At 36.7% G+C, this 22547-nt stretch overlaps 1 protein-coding gene across 2 annotated transcripts in view; it reads left to right on the forward strand.

Moving 5' to 3' along the window:
* YME1L1 (YME1 like 1 ATPase) overlaps positions 1-22547 on the forward strand; it is a 53164-nt gene that overhangs the window by 25223 nt on the left and 5394 nt on the right. Inside the window, exons 6-18 of one of the 2 annotated variants that reach the window (XM_030321151.2) lie at positions 778-928; positions 1326-1409; positions 3718-3800; positions 10560-10650; positions 14154-14306; positions 14874-15006; positions 15750-15812; positions 17658-17770; positions 18659-18814; positions 19582-19733; positions 20315-20441; positions 20535-20608; positions 21463-21549. In XM_030321151.2, coding sequence (XP_030177011.1) covers positions 778-928; positions 1326-1409; positions 3718-3800; positions 10560-10650; positions 14154-14306; positions 14874-15006; positions 15750-15812; positions 17658-17770; positions 18659-18814; positions 19582-19733; positions 20315-20441; positions 20535-20608; positions 21463-21549 — 1467 coding nt within the window. The remainder of the gene's footprint in view (positions 1-777; positions 929-1325; positions 1410-3717; positions 3801-10559; positions 10651-14153; positions 14307-14873; positions 15007-15749; positions 15813-17657; positions 17771-18658; positions 18815-19581; positions 19734-20314; positions 20442-20534; positions 20609-21462; positions 21550-22547) is intronic. The other variant, XM_030321152.2, reaches the window with a different exon arrangement.

The following is a 22547-nucleotide window of genomic DNA, read 5'->3' on the forward strand; positions in this document are numbered from 1 at the left end:
TAGAAATCCTGTTCTCTGTAATGCCTTTCCTGACTTCCTGAGGTAGCATTTATTTTACCAGACCTAGAGCTTCTAACATAATAACAAAATGATTTCAAAAAATTGATTATTTATGTATCTCTCCCCACTAGTCTGAGAACATTCAGATCATTCGTTATTTATCTTTACATTTTCAGAACTTCTATAAGGCCACGTATATAAAAGATGCTCAGTAAACATTTAATAAATTGATGAGGTTTTTCCTCTACTAGAGATGAAGGAGTGTGAACATCAAACCATTAGAACCCTAAGTCCACCTGTGACCTGTTTGTTGTTTTCACTATAGTGTCCTTTTTTGTTTGTTTGTTTGTTTTTGGGAGTGAAGAGAGTATGAGCAGGGGCAGAGAGAAAAGGAGACACAGAATCCGAAGCAGGCTCCAGGCTCCAAGCTGTCAGCACAGAGCCTGAGGCTGGGTTTGAACCCACAAACTGTGAGATCATGACCTGAGCCGAAGTTGAACGTTTAACTGACTGAGCCACCCAGGTGCCCCTCAGTATAGTGTTCTTACAGAGAGTTTCTTGACCTGAATTGATTGATGCAAGTGTAAGGTCCAAAGTTAGTTTTCTAGCCATTGATGAAGTAATTTATTGTTGAGTATTACTGTAATTCTTCACACAGACGGTAAAAATTAGAATTTCTAGACTCTTTGAATGAATATTTTTGTGAGTTGTGATTATATTTTTGGAGTGTGTTATCTATATAGTCAATCAATACTGATTTGTTGTTTGTGTATTTAGGGGTTCCTTTTGCGGGACAGAGGATCAGATGTTGAGAGTTTGGACAAACTCATGAAGACCAAAAATATACCCGAAGCTCACCAAGATGCGTTTAAAACTGGTTTTGCAGAGGGTTTTCTGAAAGCGCAAGCACTAACACAAAAAACCAACGGTAAGTTGATTTGACCCCATTCATATTTGGGTAGATACCTAAAAGGAAGTCATATTCCTGTATTTAAGTGATTATAAATCTTTTTTCTAACAATTACCACTTTTTCACTGCTTATATTCTGTCGTATTTGTAATGTAAGCTGTGTCAAAATGGAAATATCTGTGGACTCTTTGCCTTGTTTTGAGAACCTATGTCAAGGACAGAAGCCTGAGTGGCTTCGTGAGGTTTTGCTGACAGGGTGCTAAAAGGAAATCATGGCAGTTATACAACAGCATGCCACGTTCCAAAACCTCATATGATGAAATATGGTTTCCATCAGTAACCTAATATTTGCCTTTTGTCAAGCTGTCCTTTCTCATTGATGTCATTTAAGGCTTTTTTTTTTTTCTCCTTCCAGATTCTCTAAGACGAACTCGTCTGATTCTCTTCGTTCTGTTGCTATTTGGCATTTATGGACTCTTAAAAAACCCATTTTTATCTGGTAATGGCTCTTTGAATTTTTCTGACTTTTTTTTAATCTTTTAAATACTTGAATTTTTTTTTTTTTTTGTAGTTAATATGCCTAAGACTTAGGAGTGAGAAAACATGTATAGTTCTAGTGTCTAGGCCCCTCGTTCCTACGAGTCAACACTTCACAGATTGGGTCAATTTGAGATTGTTTCTTTTGTGTTGAAGTAGAAAAGTTTTAATCTGTTATGATTATATGCCATTTGCATTGTCAGAGGGCCTACCATATTTACATTGCTTTGTGGATTACAGGAAAAGTTCCTTCAGACACTGTACAAATTTCAACTTTGACTTGTTTTGGGAAAAGAATATTTTGTTAAAATTTTAAGGTTTATGTTATATCAAAAATGTTAGATTAACTTCTATTAATGGTTAGTGTTCCACATTTTTAGAAAATTATACCTGTCCAATTGTAAAATTTAAAAAACGTGTATTAGAATTTTATAATCACAATACAAATGAAATAGTTCTTTATTTCAAAGACACAATAAATTTATGAAAAATTACATATTATTAAACATCAGTTTAAATGAGTCCCATATTTTCTGGGGTTGCCAAGTCTAAAATGAAAGGTCAGTTGTAAGTGGTTCTGCTTGCTTTTTCAACTATTCAGTTTTTACCCTGTGTTCTCTGTGTTCTTTATGTTTGATTACCTTGAGAGAAAAAACTGATGTACAGTTAAGAATATTAGTTGACCTGGATAAGAAGTTCATCCCAGGACTTGCATGTAACCCCAGATATTTTAAGTTTTTTGTGGCATCAAACCTGAGATGAGATTTTAACATCCAGGAATATTCTTTTTATATCTAGAGTCACCTTCTCTTATCTCCTTATTTTCAAAACGTACCATTACAGGGACACTAGGTGATAACGGAAGAGTAGGAAAAGATCTGATTATTCCTTTATGTTTCTTAATTTCTTTTTTTTCCCTTAATTTCTTATGTTAAGTAAAACATGTATTAAAATATGAAGTGCATTGCCGTTGAGTAATTAATTTCTTACAAGGTTCAAGTGGGTTCAACTACAAATTTATTTGCCTTATTTATTAAGTCCATCTATATAGATTCTTTTTTTAAAAAACTGTATTTACTTAGAGAGCATGCACGCACGGGCGTGCGGATGTGGGGGAGAGACAGGGAGAGTGAAAGAGAATCCCAAGCAGGTCCTGTGCTGTCAGCACAGAGCCAGACCCAGTGCTCGAACCAGTGAACCTTGAGATTACGACCTAAGTTGAAACCAGGAGTTGGATGCTGAAGTGACTGGGCCACCCAGACACCCCATAGATTTTTTATTTCAATGTTTATGTTTTAATTTTAGAGAGAGAGTGTGAGTGAGTGGGGAAGGGGCAGAGAGAGAGGGAGAGAGAATCCGAAGCAGGCTCCTCAGTGTCATCACAGAGCCCAACAACATGGGGCTTGAACTCAGAAACTGTGAGATTATGGCCTGAGGCAAAGTCAGATGCTTAACCAACTGAGCCACACAGGCGCCCCGGACCCCACAGATTCTTAAATAAACAATTTAGTGGCTAAAACTATTAGTGTCCATTCTGGAGTTTCTGTATTACATTTACTCTTACGACTCGTATATTCTTGATATGTTAAGTGTTTTCTCATTAACTGTTTTTTTACCTACTGACTTTTTTGCATCTAAATTTCTGTCTTTTTAAAAAAATTTTTTTTTTAATGTTTATTTTTGAGACAGAGAGAGACAGAACATGAACAGGGGAGGGTCATAGAGAGGGAGACACAGAATCTGAAACAGGCTCCAGGCTCCGAGCCATCAGCCCAGAGCCCGACGCGGGGCTCAAACTCACGGACCGCGAGATCGTGACCTGGCTGAAGTCGGACGCTTAACCGACTGCGCCACAGGCGCCCCAGGATAATTTAATATTAAAAATGCAAACTCTTGGGCCTTTTACTAAATCTGCGAATCAGAAGTTCTGGGCCATGGTCTGGGAACTTGCATTAACACCTTTCTCAAGTGACTTTTATGCACAGTGGAGTTTGAAAATGATTGGTTTAAATCTCTGTTATGAGATATTATAGGAGAAGAGGGAAATACTATTTCATTTTAATTAGAAGGTACAAAGATAGTTTAATGAGGATCATTGATTCCTTGAACACGGCCTAGAAATCCAGTAGACCTAGTTTCTGTACTTCACTGTGAATTAATGAATGTGAATTTAGATGTAATTTTTCTGGGCTTTCTTAAATCTGAAAAACAAGGTGGTTGGAATTTTATAAATCTATCAGAGATATAAGCATTTCTTTTCTTCTCTTTAGTCCGCTTCCGGACAACAACAGGGCTTGATTCTGCAGTAGATCCTGTCCAGATGAAAAATGTCACCTTTGAACACGTTAAAGGAGTAAGTTAAGAAGTTTACTTTGCTTTCTTTGAATATTATCTAATTATGTAGGGCCAATATTTGAGTTTAAAGGTGTAAAATAGAAAATACATATATATGGGTCTCTACCTCCAGTTCCAAGCACTAAAACTGTCGCAATTTCCGGCGTGACAAGAGTACTAGGTGCATTTTGGGTTCTACAGTTTGGTCTTTGACCCCGATTTCTGACACAGGGCTTCTCAATCCCTAGGAATTTCTTGGGTGATAGCACTGTTTTTTTGTACTGAGGCAACTCTGGGTGGGCTCCTGGGTGGGGGACTGGCTATTAGAAAAGACCAAGCCATGATTAGAACTTAGATATTGGGATAAAAGAAATAAAACAGATCTTTCCCTTTATGGATTTTAATTCTAACAGAAATTGGACAATGATATGGCATATAAGGAAATTATAATAGAGTATGTTCAAAAGTGAAGTGTTATGGGAAAATATAGAGCAGGGTAAAGGAGATCGGGAGTTCTGAGAGAAAAGTCACAATTTTAAATGGTGATATTCAGTGTATGATTGAGAAGTTGACACTTGAGTGAACATTTAAGGAAGATAAAGTAAACCATGGATTTTTTTTTTTTTTAAAGATATTAAGTAATCTTTACACCCAACGTGGGGCTTGAACTAAGAACCCTGAGATCAGGAGTCTCATCCTCCGGGGCTCCTGAGTGGCTCAGTTGGTTGAGCATCTGACTCTTGAGTTTGGCTCAGGTCATGATGTCACAGGCTCATGGGATTGAGTCCTGTGTCAGGCTCCGTACTGAGCGTGGAGCCTGCTTGTGATTCTCTCCCTCTGCCCCTCTTGTGTTCTCTCTCTGTTTCCAAAATAAAATAAAAATAAAAATACAACATAAATTCATTAAGCCCCTCCAGTGATATTTGGAATATTCTTTATTAACAACAACAACAAAAAAGAGTCGCATGCTCTACCAACTGAGCCACCCAGGTGCCCCTAAACCATGCATATATTTGAGCAAAGAACGTTTCTAGCCAGAGGAACATAGAGAGCAAGGACCCTGAAGAGCTAATGTGCCTGGCTTGGTTGTTGACCAATGAAAAAGCCACTTGTGATATGCAATAGAATGAGAGCTCTTCCCCTTTCCATACTCATTTAAGCATAAATATTTTTCACCTACTCAAATATTAGGGAATAAAGTATCAGAAGTCACTATGCTGCCTTTATACCAAGTAGTCCTTCCCTTCCCTTTGCAATTTAAACAGCTGTGAACTCTGCTGGAATTGTGGAAAGGGAATAATTGAGGAGGAGGCTGGGGCAGTGAGTATTTGAAAACTTGACTCCTTAGCGCAGAGGGCCCTTCTCATTTTGTTTAAGGTGTGTAGAGAGCTGAGAGCCTGCATGACATTGAACCTGTGTTGAGGTTATGGTCAGCAAGGCATTTAGTATATGAATAACTTTGAATATTTAAAAATTTTATTTTAATAAAGAACCAAATCTCTTTTTATACATATACCAAATCTCTTTTTATACATACTTCGTTACTTAATATACCACACTTCTTTTGGAATGAGTCCATTTCTGATTACAAAGCTAAAGAAGACATGCTGATAGTATTAGAAATGGAACATCACAAGGGGCTCCTGAGAGGCTCAGTCCGTTGAGCATCCAACTGTGATGTCAGCTGAGGTCATGATCTCACGGGTTCATGGGCTCAAGCCCCACACTGGGCTCTGTGCTGACAGTGTGAAGCCTTCTTGAGACACTCTCTCTCTCTCTCTCTCTCTCACTCTCTCTCTCTCTCTCTCTGTCTCTCTCTGCCTCTCCCCCTGCTCTTATGCTCACACTTTCTCCCAAAATAAATAACATTTAAAAAAAAATGGGGACATCACAGAGTTTTCAGATTGTCACAGAGTTTTCCGTGGTAATATTAACAAATACTGTAATTATTGCTATAATGTTATATTGCTGTCATTGCTATCAAATCTAAATTTATATGTAGATATATATAAATGTTTAAAGATATCTATAAATGTTATATATATATATTATATATTATTGCTATTGTTATATGTTACATATATGTTATATGTTATTGCTATAATGTTATATTGCTGTTATTGCTATCAAATCTAAATTCATATGTAGATACATATAACTGTTTATAGATATCTATAAATGTTACATATATATATGTTATAATTTATACCATTTACCGTAATAGGTATACCATTAGGTGGTACCTGTGGTCAGTTTTACAAAGTCTTTTTGTTTTGTTTTTTTACATTGATTTACGTATTTATTTCGAGAGAGAGAAAGAGAGGGTGAATGTGCGAGCTGGGGAGGAGCAGAGAGGGAGAGAATCCCTAGCAGGCTCCACACTGCCAGCACATTGCCCAAGATGAGGGTCTCAAACCCATGAACCGTGACATCATGACCTGAGCCGAAACAAGAGCTGGACGCTTAACTGACTGAGCCACCTAGGTGCCCCAGTTTTACCCAGTCTTAAAGAGCTAGTATAGGAATATCATTTCCTTGCTTAGATTTGTTTGTGTAGGAAGAATATTATATATAGCTGCCATAAAAATACTAATAGCAGCTTTTATAACTTCATTCATTGTCTTGATCCCCCTAAACTCTATTTTCCTATATAGATTTTATATACCTCAGTTGAGAATTCTCTTGCCACAGAGTCTGGGGAGAGAAATTTTAATTTGAGTAGTAGGTGACATCTAATCTGTTTTCTTTTTTCCTACAATTCAAAGTTATCCATTACCTTGACCAAATGTATTTTGGTCTTGTTTTAGTATATGAATAACTTCGAATATTTAAAAATTTTATTTTAATAAAGAACCAAATCTCTTTTTAAACATAAATTTTATTGAAGCTTAGCATTCACACAGACCTACACAAATCATAAATCTATACCTTAATAAATTCCCATACAGTGAACTCATAATTATCAGCACCCAGCTCAAGAAATAGAATATTAGCAGAAAGTTCCTAGTGTTCCTTTCTTACCACTCCAAGGATAATCATTGTTCTGTTTAATAACATATATTAGTTTCCCCTGCTTTTGAATTTCATATGGACATGTATAATACGTGTAGTGTATATGGCTTTTTTCACCCACCATGATGTTTATGAGATCCATCCATGTTTTTAAATGGAGTTGTAGTACATTTCATCCCCATTGCATAGTATCCTGTGAATATCACAGTACTGTTTATTTATTCAACATTAGGTGGACATTGAATTGTGCCTAGTTTTCACCTAAATAGTGCCATTATGAATATTCTCTGCATGTTTCTTGGTGAGTATATATAACACGTGTCTCCTGGGCTTAGGAGTAGACAGAGCTTTGCTTTTAACCGTTAACTTTATAAACAGTATATTTTCATAATTTAATTGAAATAACTTTTAAAGACCATTTTTAGCCTAAAAAAAAAAAAAAAAAAAAAACCTCTTTGCTCTTTATTTCTTCCTAGAAACAGTCCTAGGAAAGTATGTAGAAATCTAAGATAATCATGAGTTTAATTCTAGATTTTCATAATGCCCTTTGGCCCAGAGATATTTCATGTTTTAGTGCACTTTTTTTCAGGTAGTTTCTTTTATTTTATTTATTTAATTGTTCCTTTGCTGGTTTTTTTTTTTTTTTTTAACGTTTATTTATTTTTGAGACAGAGAGAGACAGAGCATGAATGGGGGAGGGTCAGAGAGAGGGAGACACAGAATCTGAAACAGGCTCCAGGCTCTGAGCTGTCAGCACAGAGCCCGACGCGGGGCTCGAACTCACAGACCGCAAGATCATGACCTGAGCTGAAGTCGGCCGCTCAACCGACTGAGCCACCCAGGCGCCCCTGGTTTTTTTTTTTAATATATGAAATTTTTTGTCAAATTGGTTTCCATACAACACCCAGTGCTCATCCCAAAAGGTGCCCTCCTCAATGCCCATCACCCATCCTCCCCTCCCTCCCACCACCCATCAGCCCTCAGTTTGTTCTCAGTTCATAAGAGTCTCGTATGCTTTGGCTCCCTCCCACTCTAACCTAACCTCTCTTTTTTTTTTTTTTTTCTTCCCCTCCCCCATGGGTTTCTGTCAAGTTTCTCAGGATCCACATAAGAGTGAAAACATATGGTATCTGTCTTTCTCTGTATGGCTTATTTCACTTAGCATCACACTCTCCAGTTCCATCCATGTTGCTACAAAGGGCCATATTTCATTCTTTCTCATTGCCACGTAGTACTCCATTGGGTATATAAACCACAATTTCTCCATTCATCAGTTTGATGGACATTTAGGCTTTTTCCACAATTTGGCTATTGTTGAGAGTGCTGCTATAAACATTGGGGTACAAATGCCCCTATGCATCAGTACTCCTGTATCCCTTGGGTAAATTCCTAGCAGTGCTACTACTGGCTCATAGGGTAGGTCTATTTTTAATTTTTTGAGGAACCTCCACACTGTTTTCCAGAGTGGCTGCACCAGTTTGCATTCCCACCAACAGTGCAAGAGGGTTCCCGTTTCTCCACATCCTCCCCAGCATCTATAGTCTCCTGATTTGTTCATTTTGGCCACTCTGACTGGCATGAGGTGATATCTGAGTGTGGTTTTGATTTGTATTTCCCTGAAGAGGAGCGATGTTGAGCATCTTTTCATGTGTCTGTTGGCCAGGTAGTTTCTTTTAAACCCTAATGTACTTGAGTTTTTTCTTCTCATTGAGAGCTATTATTTAAAGTTGTCTAACGTAGGGTTGCAAATTGGCTGCGAATATATTATTTGGACAGTGTAATTTAAAATAAATATGGGGGGGTGGCACCTGGGTGGCTCAGTCAGTTAAGTGTCTGACTTTGGCTTAGCTCATGATGTCATGATTTGTGAGTTCTGGCCCCGTGTTGAGCTCTGTGCTCAGGGCTCAGAGCCTGGAGCCTGCTTCAGGTTCTGTCTCCCTCTCTCACTGCCCTTCCCCTGCTTGCACTCTGTGTCTGTCTCTCTCAAAAATAAACAAACATTAAAAAATAAAATAAAATAAAATAAATATAGGGGCGCCTGGGTGGCTCATTTGGTTAAGCATCCAACTTTTGATTTTGGGTCAGGTCATGACCTCACAATTCGTGAGATCGAGCCCTCCCCCGGGTTCTTGTGCTGACAGTGTGGAGTCTGCTTGGGATTCTCTCTCTCCCTCTTGCTCTGCCCTTCTCCCACTTGCACTTTCTTTCTCAAAATAAATAAACATTAAAAAATTTATAAAAATTAAAAAAATAAAATAAAATACCTAAAAGAGTACATACACAATTGCATTTTTTTAAATTGTTTTTTTGTGGGTTTTTTTCATTTGTTTTTGTTTTTTTAAGAGAGAGAGGTTGCACAGGCGGTGTGGAGTACAGGGGAGAGGGAGAGAGAGAGAATCTCAAGCAGGCTCCAAGCTCCGGGTGGAGCCCTGATATAGGGGCTCGACTTCATAACCCTGAGATCCTGACCTGAGCCAAAATCAATGACTTGTACGCTTAACTGGTTGAGCCACCCTGCTGCCCCACAAATACATTTTTTCATTTAAATGGATATTTAATATCTTTAATGATGTCTTTTTTATTTTTCCTTGAAAAATTAAAGTCTGGAGCATGAGTTCTGTACTCCTTTGTAGAACCAAGTTGTGATTATTTGCCCTCTGTAAGGGTCTGTTTCTTTCCAGACCCTTTTTCAGTATACTGCTTTCTCAGTATATTGCCACCACTGTTGTTTTCATTTGGTCTTCTGTGCTCATCTTTAATATTATTCTGGCTCATAGGTATTTGCATTTGTTAACTCATAGTTGTATGCTACCTGATTTCTGATAGGCAGCTTCCTTATATCAGTTTTTTTAAAGTTGAGCTAATGTTCTACTTGACATATTTGTTGACCAGATTGGGCTTTACGCCTGCTAGGAATCTCAATTCTTACATAATTTTTTATATTTTGAGGATGAAATACTCTAAATTTTTTTGGCCACAACCATTTACAAAACAATATCCGTATGCTATAGCTTAATTTTAGTCACTGTCCTTTGGCATTTGTTGGGAACTAAATCATTTATAATCTAGTAGTAACTCCTTATAATGAAAATAATCTCATAATGAATCCTAAATCATTGTTATAACTTAAACACAGGCTTCCTTGTCATTGATGTACATTAACTTACATAGTTTGCCCTGGAAGCTTGTAATCAGTTCCAAAGTTCTGGATTTGAAACTTGCTAGGGGAACCTTTCTATTTACAACAAATGCCACTGACACATTTAACTAGAATTTTGAATATAAGTGCTTGTTAACTGGAGGGAGCACTATTTCTTGAAAAGTTAGGAAGTTGAGAATGCTTTTGTTGGGATATGTAAAGAAATGCATAATGGGGGGTGCCTGGGTGGCTCCGTTGGGTAAGCATCTGACTCTTGACTTTGGCTCAGGGCATGATCTCTCCGTTCTTGGCATTGAGCCCTACGTTGGGCTCTGTGCTAACAGTGCTGAGCCTACTTGGGATTCTCTCTCTCCTCTCTTTCCCCTCCCCGCTCACACATACGCTGTCTCTCAGATATACAAACTTATAAAGGAGACTGCATAATTGGCAAAAAGAGTCAGGTGAAAACCCCTTTGTGTTTGCATTTATAAGGGGGCCTTCTTGTGTGCTTCTTTCCCTGAAACAAAAGAGAAAGCCAAGTTAACTTCCAGTTACATTTACTACTTTCAAAGAGGCAGCCTTGATAATCCGTTATTTAGAATTGTTTGGTAAATTGTGTCACTTTAGGTGGAAGAAGCTAAACAAGAATTACAGGAGGTTGTTGAATTCTTGAAAAATCCACAAAAATTTACTGTGCTTGGAGGTAAACTTCCAAAAGGTAAGATATCTTCCCTTTACCATGACTTGACATCAAAAATACTGTCATCCATTGCTAATCTAATTTTTATCAGATTTAAATGCCTAAAGTTTAATTCTTAATTGCTGTTTCAGAAATAAGTCTTCATTCTAAACATAACATTGTATAACCTTTTTTGGGAGGAAGGGGATTTTGAGTTTTGTTATAATTTCAAACTTTAAGTTGTAAGAACAGTACAGAGAACTCCCTGTACTCTTAACCAGACTCAACAGTTTTTTTAGCACTTTGTCCCATTTGCTCATTCACTTTCTTCACATAAATGTATTTTTTAAATTATTTGAGAGTAAGTTATAGATATCATGCTCCTTTAACCCCAAATACCTATTACATATTTCTTTAAAATAAGGATATTCTATTATATAACTCCAATATAGTTCTTAAAATCAGGAAATTTAACTTGGTTCCAAAACTATTATGAAATTCACAGTTATATTCAAATTTCAGCATTTCTCTTACTAATATCCTTCGTAGTAAGGTCCTCCCATCACCCTCACCGACCCAAGTTAGGACCTGATCCAGGTTTACACATAACATTTAGATTTTTCTTTACTATGAAAAAATTCTTCAGCCTTTTATTGTAGGAGTGGGTATGGATCTTTTATGACCTTACAAATAGTGCACACTACTTTGTAGAATGTTCCTCTGATGTTTTCCCACAGTTAATATGATTTAATGACTGTTGTGATTTTTAATAAGAAATACATATTTAGTCTTAATCCCATTTCTTACAATTTCCTAGTGTTGAGAGCAACACTGTGAGGTGACTTTTAGAGCCCACCTAAGGTTAGGAGCTGGTTGCCAATAGAATCAACCATGTGATTACACAGCTGAAACCTCACTCTCACCCTCCTGACTGCTTGGGAGGGGAGAGTGGCTTGAGGTTGAATAGTCATGCGTGTCTAATGAGGCCTCCATAAAAACCCAAAAGGATAGGGTTCAGAGAGCTTCCAGGTTGGTAAATGTGGAGATGTGGGAAGAGTGGCATATCTAGAGAGGGCACAGAAGCTCAACAATCCCTTTCCTTTTCCTTGCCCTATGCATCTCTTCCATCTGACTGACTGTTCCTGAGTTGTATCCTTTTATAAGAAACCAGTAATCTAGTAAGTACAGTGTTGTTTCTCTGAGTTCTGTGAGCCATCTTAGCAAATTAATCAAATCCAAGGAAGAGATCATTGGAACCTCCTATCTAGAGCCTGTTGGTCAGAAGCCTAGGTAACAGCCTGGTCTTGCAGTTGATATAGGAAGGGATAGAGGTAGAGGCAGTCTTTTGGCACCAGGGCCTTAACTTGCAGTATTTGATGCTATGTCCAGGTAGTTCGTGTCAGAATAGAGTTGAATTGTAGGACACCCAGGTGGTGTTGGAGAATTGCTTGTTTGTGTGAGGGAAAAACCGTAGGCTAAAATTGGGTACAAAATTGTAATGACTTAATGGTGTCCTTATATTATACAGTTGTACTATAATCATTTATATTGAACTTTTAAATGGTTCTGGTGTTTTGCTGTTAAAATGAGCACATTGGGGGCTGGGCAAAGTCAGTGAAGGGGAAGGGAGAGAGCTTCCAGTTGTAGAATAAATAAGTCAGAGGAATAAAAGGCCCAGCATAGGAAATATACTCAGTGATACTGTAATAATAGTGTTGCATGGCAACAGAAGGTAACTACACTTGTGGTGAGCATAGCATAATGTGTAAACTTACCAAATCACTATGTTGTATACCTGAAACGAATGTAACTGTGTGTCAGCTCTACTCACATAAAAATTTTTAATTATGATAATAAAATCAGTGCTGTGGTGATCATCTTAAGGTCTGAAGCCTTTGCCCACATGCTTAATTAAATCCTTAGAATACATTGGAGATTTACTCATGTGTTATTTATTCATTATGCTAGATTCCAATTCTAGAAATGGAATTGGTGAATTAAAGGAGACACTGCTATTTACATTTGGTTTTGTGCTACACACTGTCTCTACTGAGAATGTTCAGAAGTATCTAAAACTGTTTCCATGAGTCTGCTAATTTAGGATTCATTTATTAAGTCAATATTATAACATCATAAAGAGCATGTTTAAAACCATAAAATAGTGACACTTTTCTTATACAATATCAAAGGATATTGTATAAAATTGTGGGAAAATTCTCAGGTACCAAAATGTATTCTGTAAGAAATTGATACAGTAAGGAGTTAAACCAGTTAGGAATAACATGGCAACACAGGGGGACAGTCCGAAGGGTATTTTTCAGCTTTCCTTTAAAAGGGTGTTTTATGGGATGCCTGGGTGGCTCAGTCGGTTGAGCGTCCGACTTCGGCTCAGGTCATGATATCGCGGTCTGTGGGTTCGAGCCCCGCGTCGGGCTCTGAGCTGACAGCCCAGAGCCTGGAGCCTACTTTGGATTCTGTGTCTCCCTCTTTCTCTGCCCCTCCCCTGCTCATTTCTGTCTCTCTCTCTCTGTCAAAAATAAATAAACATTAAAAAAAAATTTTTTTAAAGAGTGTTTTATGTTAAAATATAGCATTGGGGCGCCTGGGTGGCGCAGTCGGTTAAGCGTCCGACTTCAGCCAGGTCACGATCTCGCGGTCCGTGAGTTCGAGCCCCGCGTCGGGCTCTGGGCTGATGGCTCAGAGCCTGGAGCCTGCTTCCGATTCTGTGTCTCCCTCTCTCTCTGCCCTTCCCCCGTTCATGCTCTGTCTCTCTCTGTCCCCAAAAAATAAATAAATAAATAAACGTTGAAAAAAAAAATTAAAAAAAAAATAAAATAAAATATAGCAGTAATATAATTTTGTTGCCTGTTTAAATATATTCTGAAAAGTGAAAAGTTGTGGAACCTAAAGAATTCTGTTATTTCAACTTAGAAGAACTTACTGCTGTTATGAAAATTTTCAAACATATGAAAAAGTTACAAAGCTATAGAGATTAACTACTTTACATCTAAAGCCTTTGGTATGCATCACCTAAGACCAAGCACATTATTCTAAATAAAGAGAGTAATTTATCCTACCAAATAAAACTAAATACTATTTCCTTGATATCTGGTACTCCAGGTTTTATGAAATTTTCCTCAAATGTCTCTAGAATTTCTTAAATATGTTTTTTATGGAAGATCATCAAGTCAAGGGTTCATGTAGTACGTTTCGTTGTTTTAATCTCTTAATCTGTTTTGATGTGACTTTTGTTTAGTGATAAATAAGTTTATATTCCTTTCTCTCAAGATTCTGACTTGTTGAGGACCGATAGATAAGCAGTATTTAAATGATAGAAGGAAATTAGTTTTGGAGAAGATCCTGAAGTTGAATCATTATTTAAAGACATGTTTTGCTTTGTTTCAAAATACTGGTCATGTGTCTTCAATCTCCAAACTATATACGTTAATTATTAACTATTTGTTTTATAGGTTCACATCAGGGTTTTGTTTTTGGTTTTGTTTTTTTTAATTTGAATCATTCTCACTTATTTTTTCTTTTAGGAATTCTTTTAGTTGGACCCCCAGGGACAGGAAAGACACTTCTTGCTCGAGCTGTGGCTGGAGAAGCTGATGTTCCTTTTTATTATGCTTCTGGATCAGAATTTGATGAGATGTTTGTGGGTGTGGGAGCCAGCCGTATAAGAAATCTATTTAGTACGTTTTAACGTATCTTTCATACAATACCAAATTTTCTTACTTTTAGGGGAAGAGGGCTTCTTAACCCTTTCTTGGCTGTGTGATTATGATTGATAGCTAACCTAGCCATTGTGGGGGTCAGGTTTTAGGTACTTTAATGTGTGAGCTAAAACAGAACTGTACTTTTCCTCCAAAGAGAAGAGCCAGGAGAGGTGTTTGACGAGGTTGGGGGCTGTTGTAAAGCTGGGTTTTTTGTTGTTGTCCTATTCATTTTATTTGTTAATCTGATAGTATGTAATTAAAGAATAATTAGCCTCAAATCTGATTGTATATGGTTTGTGCAGTTGGAAGAGTGAATACTCAGTTGTTTGTGTTGTATATTATTGTATATGATACAGTTTTTTTGAGGCTACTGTTCTTAAATCCGTTTTGAAAGAAAGAAAGAGACCTCCTTTTGTGTTGTGTCTCCCAAATGAATGTCTTTTGTTGGCTTTTGACAACCTTACAGGTTTTTCATATTTATATGACTTTGTTCAAAAAGTATTGATTTCATTAAACTTATTGGAATCTCTTTTGTTTTCCTAGGGGAAGCAAAAGCAAATGCTCCCTGTGTTATATTTATTGATGAATTAGATTCTGTTGGTGGGAAGCGAATCGAGTCGCCAATGCATCCATATTCAAGGCAGACTATAAATCAACTTCTTGCTGAAATGGATGGGTAATTGAATCTTCCTCTGTCTTTGGAATATGGTGATATATTTGATAACATTCAAGAAATTGGAAAAAATATAGACAACACAGTAGTCCCTAGTGCAAGAAGGCCAGACAAGCTTCATTCTCTGTATTGTGTTGTGTCCATAACTAATTGATGTATCAACTGTTCTTAATTAATGATCTCTACACCTTTTTCATTAATTGTAGTGTGACAGGAAAGTACTGACAATAGTAGTCTCTTTGGAGATGTAAAGGGATTGTAGACTGGTTTCTACACAATTTGTGACTAGCTTCTAATGTTGTTGCAGATTAAAAGTTTGTATCAATTTGTATAATCTAAAAAGCAAGAGGTGGGGTTGCTTTGAAAGAAGTAAAAATGTCTTAAAACCATATAAGGCAGTTTGGAACCCAATAGGAAGTCTAGGAGCAAATCATTTGAATTGGTAAACTTGAGAATAATTTTTCACAAATAAGTCAGGTACACAAATAAGCCTTTGTGAAGATCTGTAATTGTAGGTGACTTTGTGATTTATTGTTAGCAGTTTTATTGAAGTATTCTGTCCCAATAACATTTGTTTTTTTCAAAAATTATTTAATAGAGATGTCTTATCACCTGGGTATAAACAAGATCACTCCCTTTTCTTTGCTGTTACTAAAATTAATGATAAACAGTTTTGTGTAGAGCATTTCTATATGTGTACTCTTTTAATTTTCAGTGAAAAGGTACTTTTGTTTCTTTTTTGATAGTTTTAAGCCCAATGAAGGAGTTATCATCATAGGAGCCACAAATTTCCCAGAGGCATTAGATAAGTAAGTGTGAAAAGACTTCTTTGGTAACTAATGATCATACTAGAACATGGAGGAACTTTAAAAGAGAGGGAAGCCCATCACAAAACATCACATATGGTTTCATTTGTATGAAATGTCTCAAATAGACAAATCCATAGCAACAGAAAGGAAATTAGTGGTTGCCAGAGTGTGGGAAGAAGGGGGAGTGACTGTTGGTGACTGTGGGGTTTCTTTTGGGGTAGGGGAATAAAAATATTTATTATTTACTAATTTATTATTTAATAACTCAAATGAGAGTGTTGATAGCTGCACAACTCTGAATATATGAAAAACCATGGGATTATCTACTTTAAATTCTGTGATATGCTAATTATATCTCAGTAGAGCTTTAAAGAATCTTTTGACAAACTTTGTATCACAAAATTTTAGGCTGGTGCAGAAAATTGTAAAATGAAACTTACAGTTTTAAATTTTTGTTGTACTTATCATAGAAGTTACTCTTGTTTTCTTTCTTAATATGTTGATTTTTGAGAGAGAGAGCGAGTGAGCGCAGGGGAGGGGCAGAGAGAGAGAGGGAGAGAGAGAATTCCAAGCAGGCTCAGCACTGTCAGCTCAGAGCCCAACGTGGGGCTTGACCTCAAGAACAGTGAGGTCATTACTTGAGCTGAAATCAATAGTAGGACGCTCAGTGGACTGAGACACCCAGGTGCCCCTGAGTTACTCATATTTTTCTTAAGTTTACTGATTTTTGAGAAGCAGAGGTGGGGGGAGAATTGGCAGAGGGGCAGAGAGAGAAAGGGAGACACACAATCTAAAGCAGGCTCCAGGCTCGAAACTGTCAGTGCAGAGCCCAACACGGGCCTCAAACCCATAAACCAGGAGATCATGACCTGATTCCTTGGTTGACTGACTTGCATGTTTTTGTTTGAGGGTTGTGTGCTATCTATCTGTATCAAACTTTGTTCTGCCTTCTGGTTATTGAAACTGTTGGGAGGCATGTTTCTAAATTTTTTTTATGTTTTATTTATTTTTAAATTTTTTTTGTTTATTTAGTTTTGAGAGAGAGAGATAGAGTACAAGTGGGGAAAGGACAGAGAGATACACACACACACAGAATCTGAAGCAGGCTCCAGGCTCTGAGCTGTCGGCACAGAGCCTGACCTGGGGCCTGAACCTGAGAACTGGGAGATCACAACTTGAGCCAAAGTTGGACGCTCAATTGACTGAGCCGCCCAGGCACCCCTAATGTTTTATTTATTTATTTATTTATTTATTTATTTATTTATTTATTTATGTACTTACTTATTTGTTTATTTAGTTAAAAAATTTTTAATGTTTATTTGAGAGAGAGAAGGGGGGAGAGAGAGTGTGAGAGAGTGGGGGAGGGGCAGAGAGAGAGGGAGACACAGAATCTGAAGCAGGCCCCAGGTTCTAAGCTGTCAGCATAGCTCCCAACGGAGTGCTCAGACTCGTGAACCGCAAGATCATGACCTGAGCCAAAGTCAGACGCTTAACCGACTGAGCCACCCGGGTGTCCCTTGATCCGTGTTTTAAAAGGAGTTGTATGCATATTTATGCTCAAAACGCCAATCTAAGGTGAAATAGGTGATGGGGATTAAGGAGTACATTTGTCGTGATGAACACTGGGTAATATGGAATTGTCCAATCACTATACTGTACACCTGAAACTAATGTAACACTGCATATTAAGTATGGTGGAATTAAAATGAAAAACCTCAAATCTCCAGTCTAACTTCAATTGCCATTATCTTTCCATCTTGTCTTTAAAGTGTCAGTCATATTTAATTGGACCTTCATCATAGTCAGATTATTAATTTATATTTTCTTTTTATATTCTCCTTTTAGTGCCTTAATACGTCCTGGTCGTTTTGACATGCAAGTTACAGTTCCAAGACCAGATGTAAAAGGTCGAACAGAAATTTTGAAATGGTATCTCAATAAAATAAAGTTTGATCAGTGTAAGTCTAATTCCATTAACACCAACTTTATTATTATCTCTATAAAAAATGGTAATATTTCATTCCACCCTGTTTGTGGTCCTTACTTGATAGATCTCTCCAAAGACCAGTTTGTTTTACATGTCCTTTTTCCTCTCCATTTATATGTCCTTTTTAAAGTTTATTTATTAATTGTATATACAAGAGATTCTATCATTTGAATCCTGATTCTAAGGGAAGTTTTCTTCCAAGTGTTCAGATACGTAATACTTGAAGATAAATGTATGTATAAATGCTTTGGGGATGAATGTAAAATATGAAATACTAGGAAGCATATATAATCACTTTGGGGCTAAAAGAGGCAAACTGTAAAACAAAACACATGAAAATATTATGGACTCAAATAATAAACACAGCTGTCATGCTGTACTATTTTCAAAGATAGTTGAATAAATTTGTTAAACCAAATATGTTTCCTATAATAAGGAGAGCATTTATAAATGTACATATAATACTATATACGTATAAAGTATTTAAAGATGAAATTCAGAAAATAAAAACAATATTTTATCTTTGAGTATACTTTATCAGTTTGTGGTTAGGCTAGTAACAATTTAGGTCATAATTTGAAGGTTTATAAATCATGTCTGGCAACTCTGCATTTCTTTGTTTTTCACAAAGTTATTTAAATTTAAGAACTTTTGTGATTTGTCCCGTTGGCAATATTAATAGTATATTTAGTGGCAGTTTGGGCTTTTTTCCTCTAGAATTTAATAAAGTGAATTTATTTGGTAGTTGCAGTGAGATAAATATTTTAAGTTCTAGTTGAGGATAGCTTTTTTCTTTTGGAATATGAGTTATTTGTGAAGAGCTCTTTTGGAATTTCAATGTTGTCTTCTATTTTCATAGCTGTTGATCCAGAAATCATAGCTCGAGGTACTGTTGGCTTTTCTGGAGCAGAGTTGGAGAATCTTGTGAACCAGGCTGCATTAAAGGCAGCTGTTGATGGAAAAGAAATGGTTACCATGAAGGAGCTAGAGTTTTCCAAAGATAAAATTCTAATGGGTAGGTTTTCTCTGTCTCTCTCTCCCTCTCTCTTTTTCTTTTCCTGTCTCCCCCTGTTCATTATGTTAGAGAATAAATTCTTCTTTTTGAGAAAAAGGTTATAAAAAAGAAAGGTACAGGAGCAAGAAAATATATACTCAAAAATAGCCATACAATTGGGCCTCTTAAGAACAAATACAGTTTATATGATTATACTGTTTGAGGGCATGGGTGTCATGTGTTTTCTCTTATCTGATAGTGCTGCTAAAAGATTAAGTTAACTGGGGCGCCTTCCTGGCTCAGTCAGTTAGGTGTCTAACTCCTGATTTTGGCTCCGGTCATGATCTCACGGTTTGTGAAATGAAACCCCGCGTTGGGCTCTGCCCTGAGAGCACAGAGCCTGCTTGGGATTCTCTCTCTCCCTCTCTGCCCCTACCCTGCTCACACAGACCTGATCTTTCTGTCTCTCAAAGTAAATAACCTTTAAATAAATACTAATTTTACTAATTTTCAGTATTTGATTTTAAATCTTGATTGAGTTCAAAACAGGTTAGTTAGGACATTCCTGTTAAAATTTACATTTATTTTCTAGAATTAAAGTTCCCTTGTTGATAGTAAGGATTAAGATGATAGCTCTTACAATTTTGTTTGTCACTTGGAAAGTTGTTTAAAATATTCATTAATTATATTAAGGCATGTTACACTAAGAATTACTTAAAGGCAAATGGGTTTTAGTTGTCTAATTATACCTTCCTAATGGAGTGAATTAATTAAAATTTTATCCTTAGGGCCTGAACGTAGGAGCGTGGAAATTGATAACAAAAACAAAACCATCACAGCATATCATGAATCTGGTCATGCTATTATTGCATATTACACTAAAGATGCAATGCCAATAAACAAAGCTACAATCATGCCACGAGGCCCAACGCTTGGACACGTAAGTATCTTGTGGCGTTTGTTTATTTGTTTGTTTTCCTTTCACATAGCACTCTCCAAAAGCTGATGAAGGGAATTGTTGATGAAAATAATTTAAAAGAAAATTCAACTAATTCCCAAGTTTGTGGATCACTTTCTTCTGAAACATTCTGACAACAAAGGAGTGACAGCAAAGGATCATTCTTATATATGTCTTTGTGCTCTTCCCTCCACAGAGAAAGTGTTGGCGGTTCAAGAGTTTTTCTAAGGTTTTTCTCATTGAGTACACGTTTCATTCTCATCTCTTTCTAATGATAGACATTTTAAGCACTTACGCTACCCGGGGATAAGTTTGTCCTATTGCAGCGTTATATATCTATTACATATATAAAATGAATTTTTGCTCTCTAATAATTTTTCTGATTTTTTTGTACTGCCAGTTTTGTCATCAGTCACCCAATGACCGTCTCTACTGATTGTCTCAGTTAGAGCTGTCAGCATCATGATTTTAAGTACAATAGTGAGAGCCAAATGGTAATTCTGATTATTAATATAAATATTTCAAGCGGTATCTAAAGTTTTTCTTTGTTTCCGATTGTCTAGGTGTCCCTGTTGCCTGAGAATGACAGATGGAATGAAACTAGAGCCCAGCTGCTTGCACAGATGGATGTTAGTATGGGTGGAAGAGTGGCTGAGGAGCTGATATTTGGAACTGACCATATTACAACAGGTTGGCTGTAACAAATGGCTTTAGTTCAAATTGTGCTTGCTGATTTAAAGATTTTTTTAAAAAATTGAGTTCTTTGTATATTTTTAAATTTAGGTGCTTCCAGTGATTTTGACAATGCAACTAAAATAGCAAAGCGGATGGTTACCAAATTTGGAATGAGTGAAAAGGTAATAGCCACTTTAAACTTTTTTTTTAATGTTTATTTATTTTTGAGAGAGAGAGACAGAGTGTGAGCGGGGGAGGGGCAGAGAGAGAGAGGGTAGACACAGAATCTGAAGCAGCCTCCAGGGTCTGAGCTGTCAGCACAGATCCTGACACAGGGCTTGAACTCATGTACTGTGAGATCGTGACCTCAGCCGAAGTCTGATGCTTAACCGACTGAGCCACCCAGGCACCCCTATAATACTTCATTTTCTTCCTTCCTCATGGATCAAATGATAATTTGCCAAGTGCCTCTTTGTGAGAGAGGGTTCTCATTATAAATTGATAACATTTACTTTTCCCATCTCAGCTTATTCTAAACTGAATGTCGTTGTCTGAGTGATAAAGTTTAGTATTCTCCTTCCATTCTAGCTACCTGGATAGTAGTAGGTAGTATTTCATGAGCTAAGCAGATGTTGAGATCTTCTATTTCTCTTTGTATGACATAAAACACCTACTTGCTCAGCTTTCTTACTTTACCGTTTTCGCATATTTCACTTTCCTACATTATCACTGTGGCTTCATGAAGCGCTGCTAATACACTGCATTGTGGATTTCTAGATTAGGAATAGCTGTGAAGGTTTTCTAACAGGGTACTCAGAATCATATGTATAATTTTAATTTTTTTCTCTTGCTCATACTTTTAATTTAGTCTTAAACTTTCAGAAGAATAAAGAAATTTCTTTGCCTTCAAGGTGTGTTTATATTGAATTTCTTCCTTTTCCCTATAATGTTTCCTTAAGTATAGGATAATACTTCCTCTGTTACATTTATTAGTGGTTTAGGGTTTTTCTGTTCAATTTCTTTCTTCTTATTTTAGCTTGGAGTTATGACCTACAGTGATACAGGGAAACTGAGTCCAGAAACTCAATCTGCTATTGAACAAGAAATTAGAATCCTTCTAAGGGTAATAGTCATATTTTTCTATGCTTATGTATCTATCTAGTCATAAATAGTAAGGTACTTCCAAGGGATATTGGTTGTCCTCTATTCTTTAGAAATGTCACTATATATATATATATATATATATACACACACACATATATAGATATGTATATATATATGTGTGTGTGTGTATATATATATATATATGTACGTGTATATATATATATATATATAAAATAAAGATAAGTGCACCATTGCAACTATGATTTTAATATGTCATTTGGGATCCTCTGGTCATAGAGTGGAACTTTGTTTTATTCTGGCCATAGGCTAAGAATGGTTTATATCAATAATTATAAATATTCTACGTTAGCTGTGAAACCATAGTGCTGTGAGAATGGGGGATGTTATTTGAGTCTTTATTGGTGTATCATTCTGATGTATATTTTATTCAACAAATATCATTTGTTTTGTGTTAGCTGTGTGCCTGTGCTGAGAATGAAGAACAAAGGTCTTTGAAAACAGAAGTCTTTTTTATTTAAATGCTCAGTAGCTGTATAGTTGTATGTGCTGCTACTGAGAAAACGCAGATGATGGCCTAAGGTGGGGGAAGTTTGTAGATCACAAGCTCAGTTTCATACATGTTGAACGTGAAATGTCTTTTCACATTCAATGTCATTTCATTGTTCATGTGAAGATTTCAAGTTGGGCAGGATACATGGGTCTGGTGCTTAGTGTAGAGGTTGGATATGTGCATGCCATTTGGATATGCATGATGGCACGTTTTGGAATGGACAAGACTGAGTTAATGCCAGGTGTCTAGTGAATGAGAACTATAATTAGGGTAGGAGATAGCAAAACGAAGGATATTGGATAGGGCTGTATAGTCAGATGGTGTAAACTTCAAAGGAATCTTGCTTTATGTAATGGTCTGGCAATGGTGAGGGGAACAAAGAACTCAGCTCTTTACCCTGAAATGTCTGGGATAAGAGTGAACTAATAACTGTCACTTGAGGGCTT

The sequence above is a fragment of the Lynx canadensis genome, chromosome B4 (genome assembly GCF_007474595.2).
Source record: "Lynx canadensis isolate LIC74 chromosome B4, mLynCan4.pri.v2, whole genome shotgun sequence".
Taxonomy (NCBI): Eukaryota; Metazoa; Chordata; class Mammalia; order Carnivora; family Felidae; genus Lynx; species Lynx canadensis.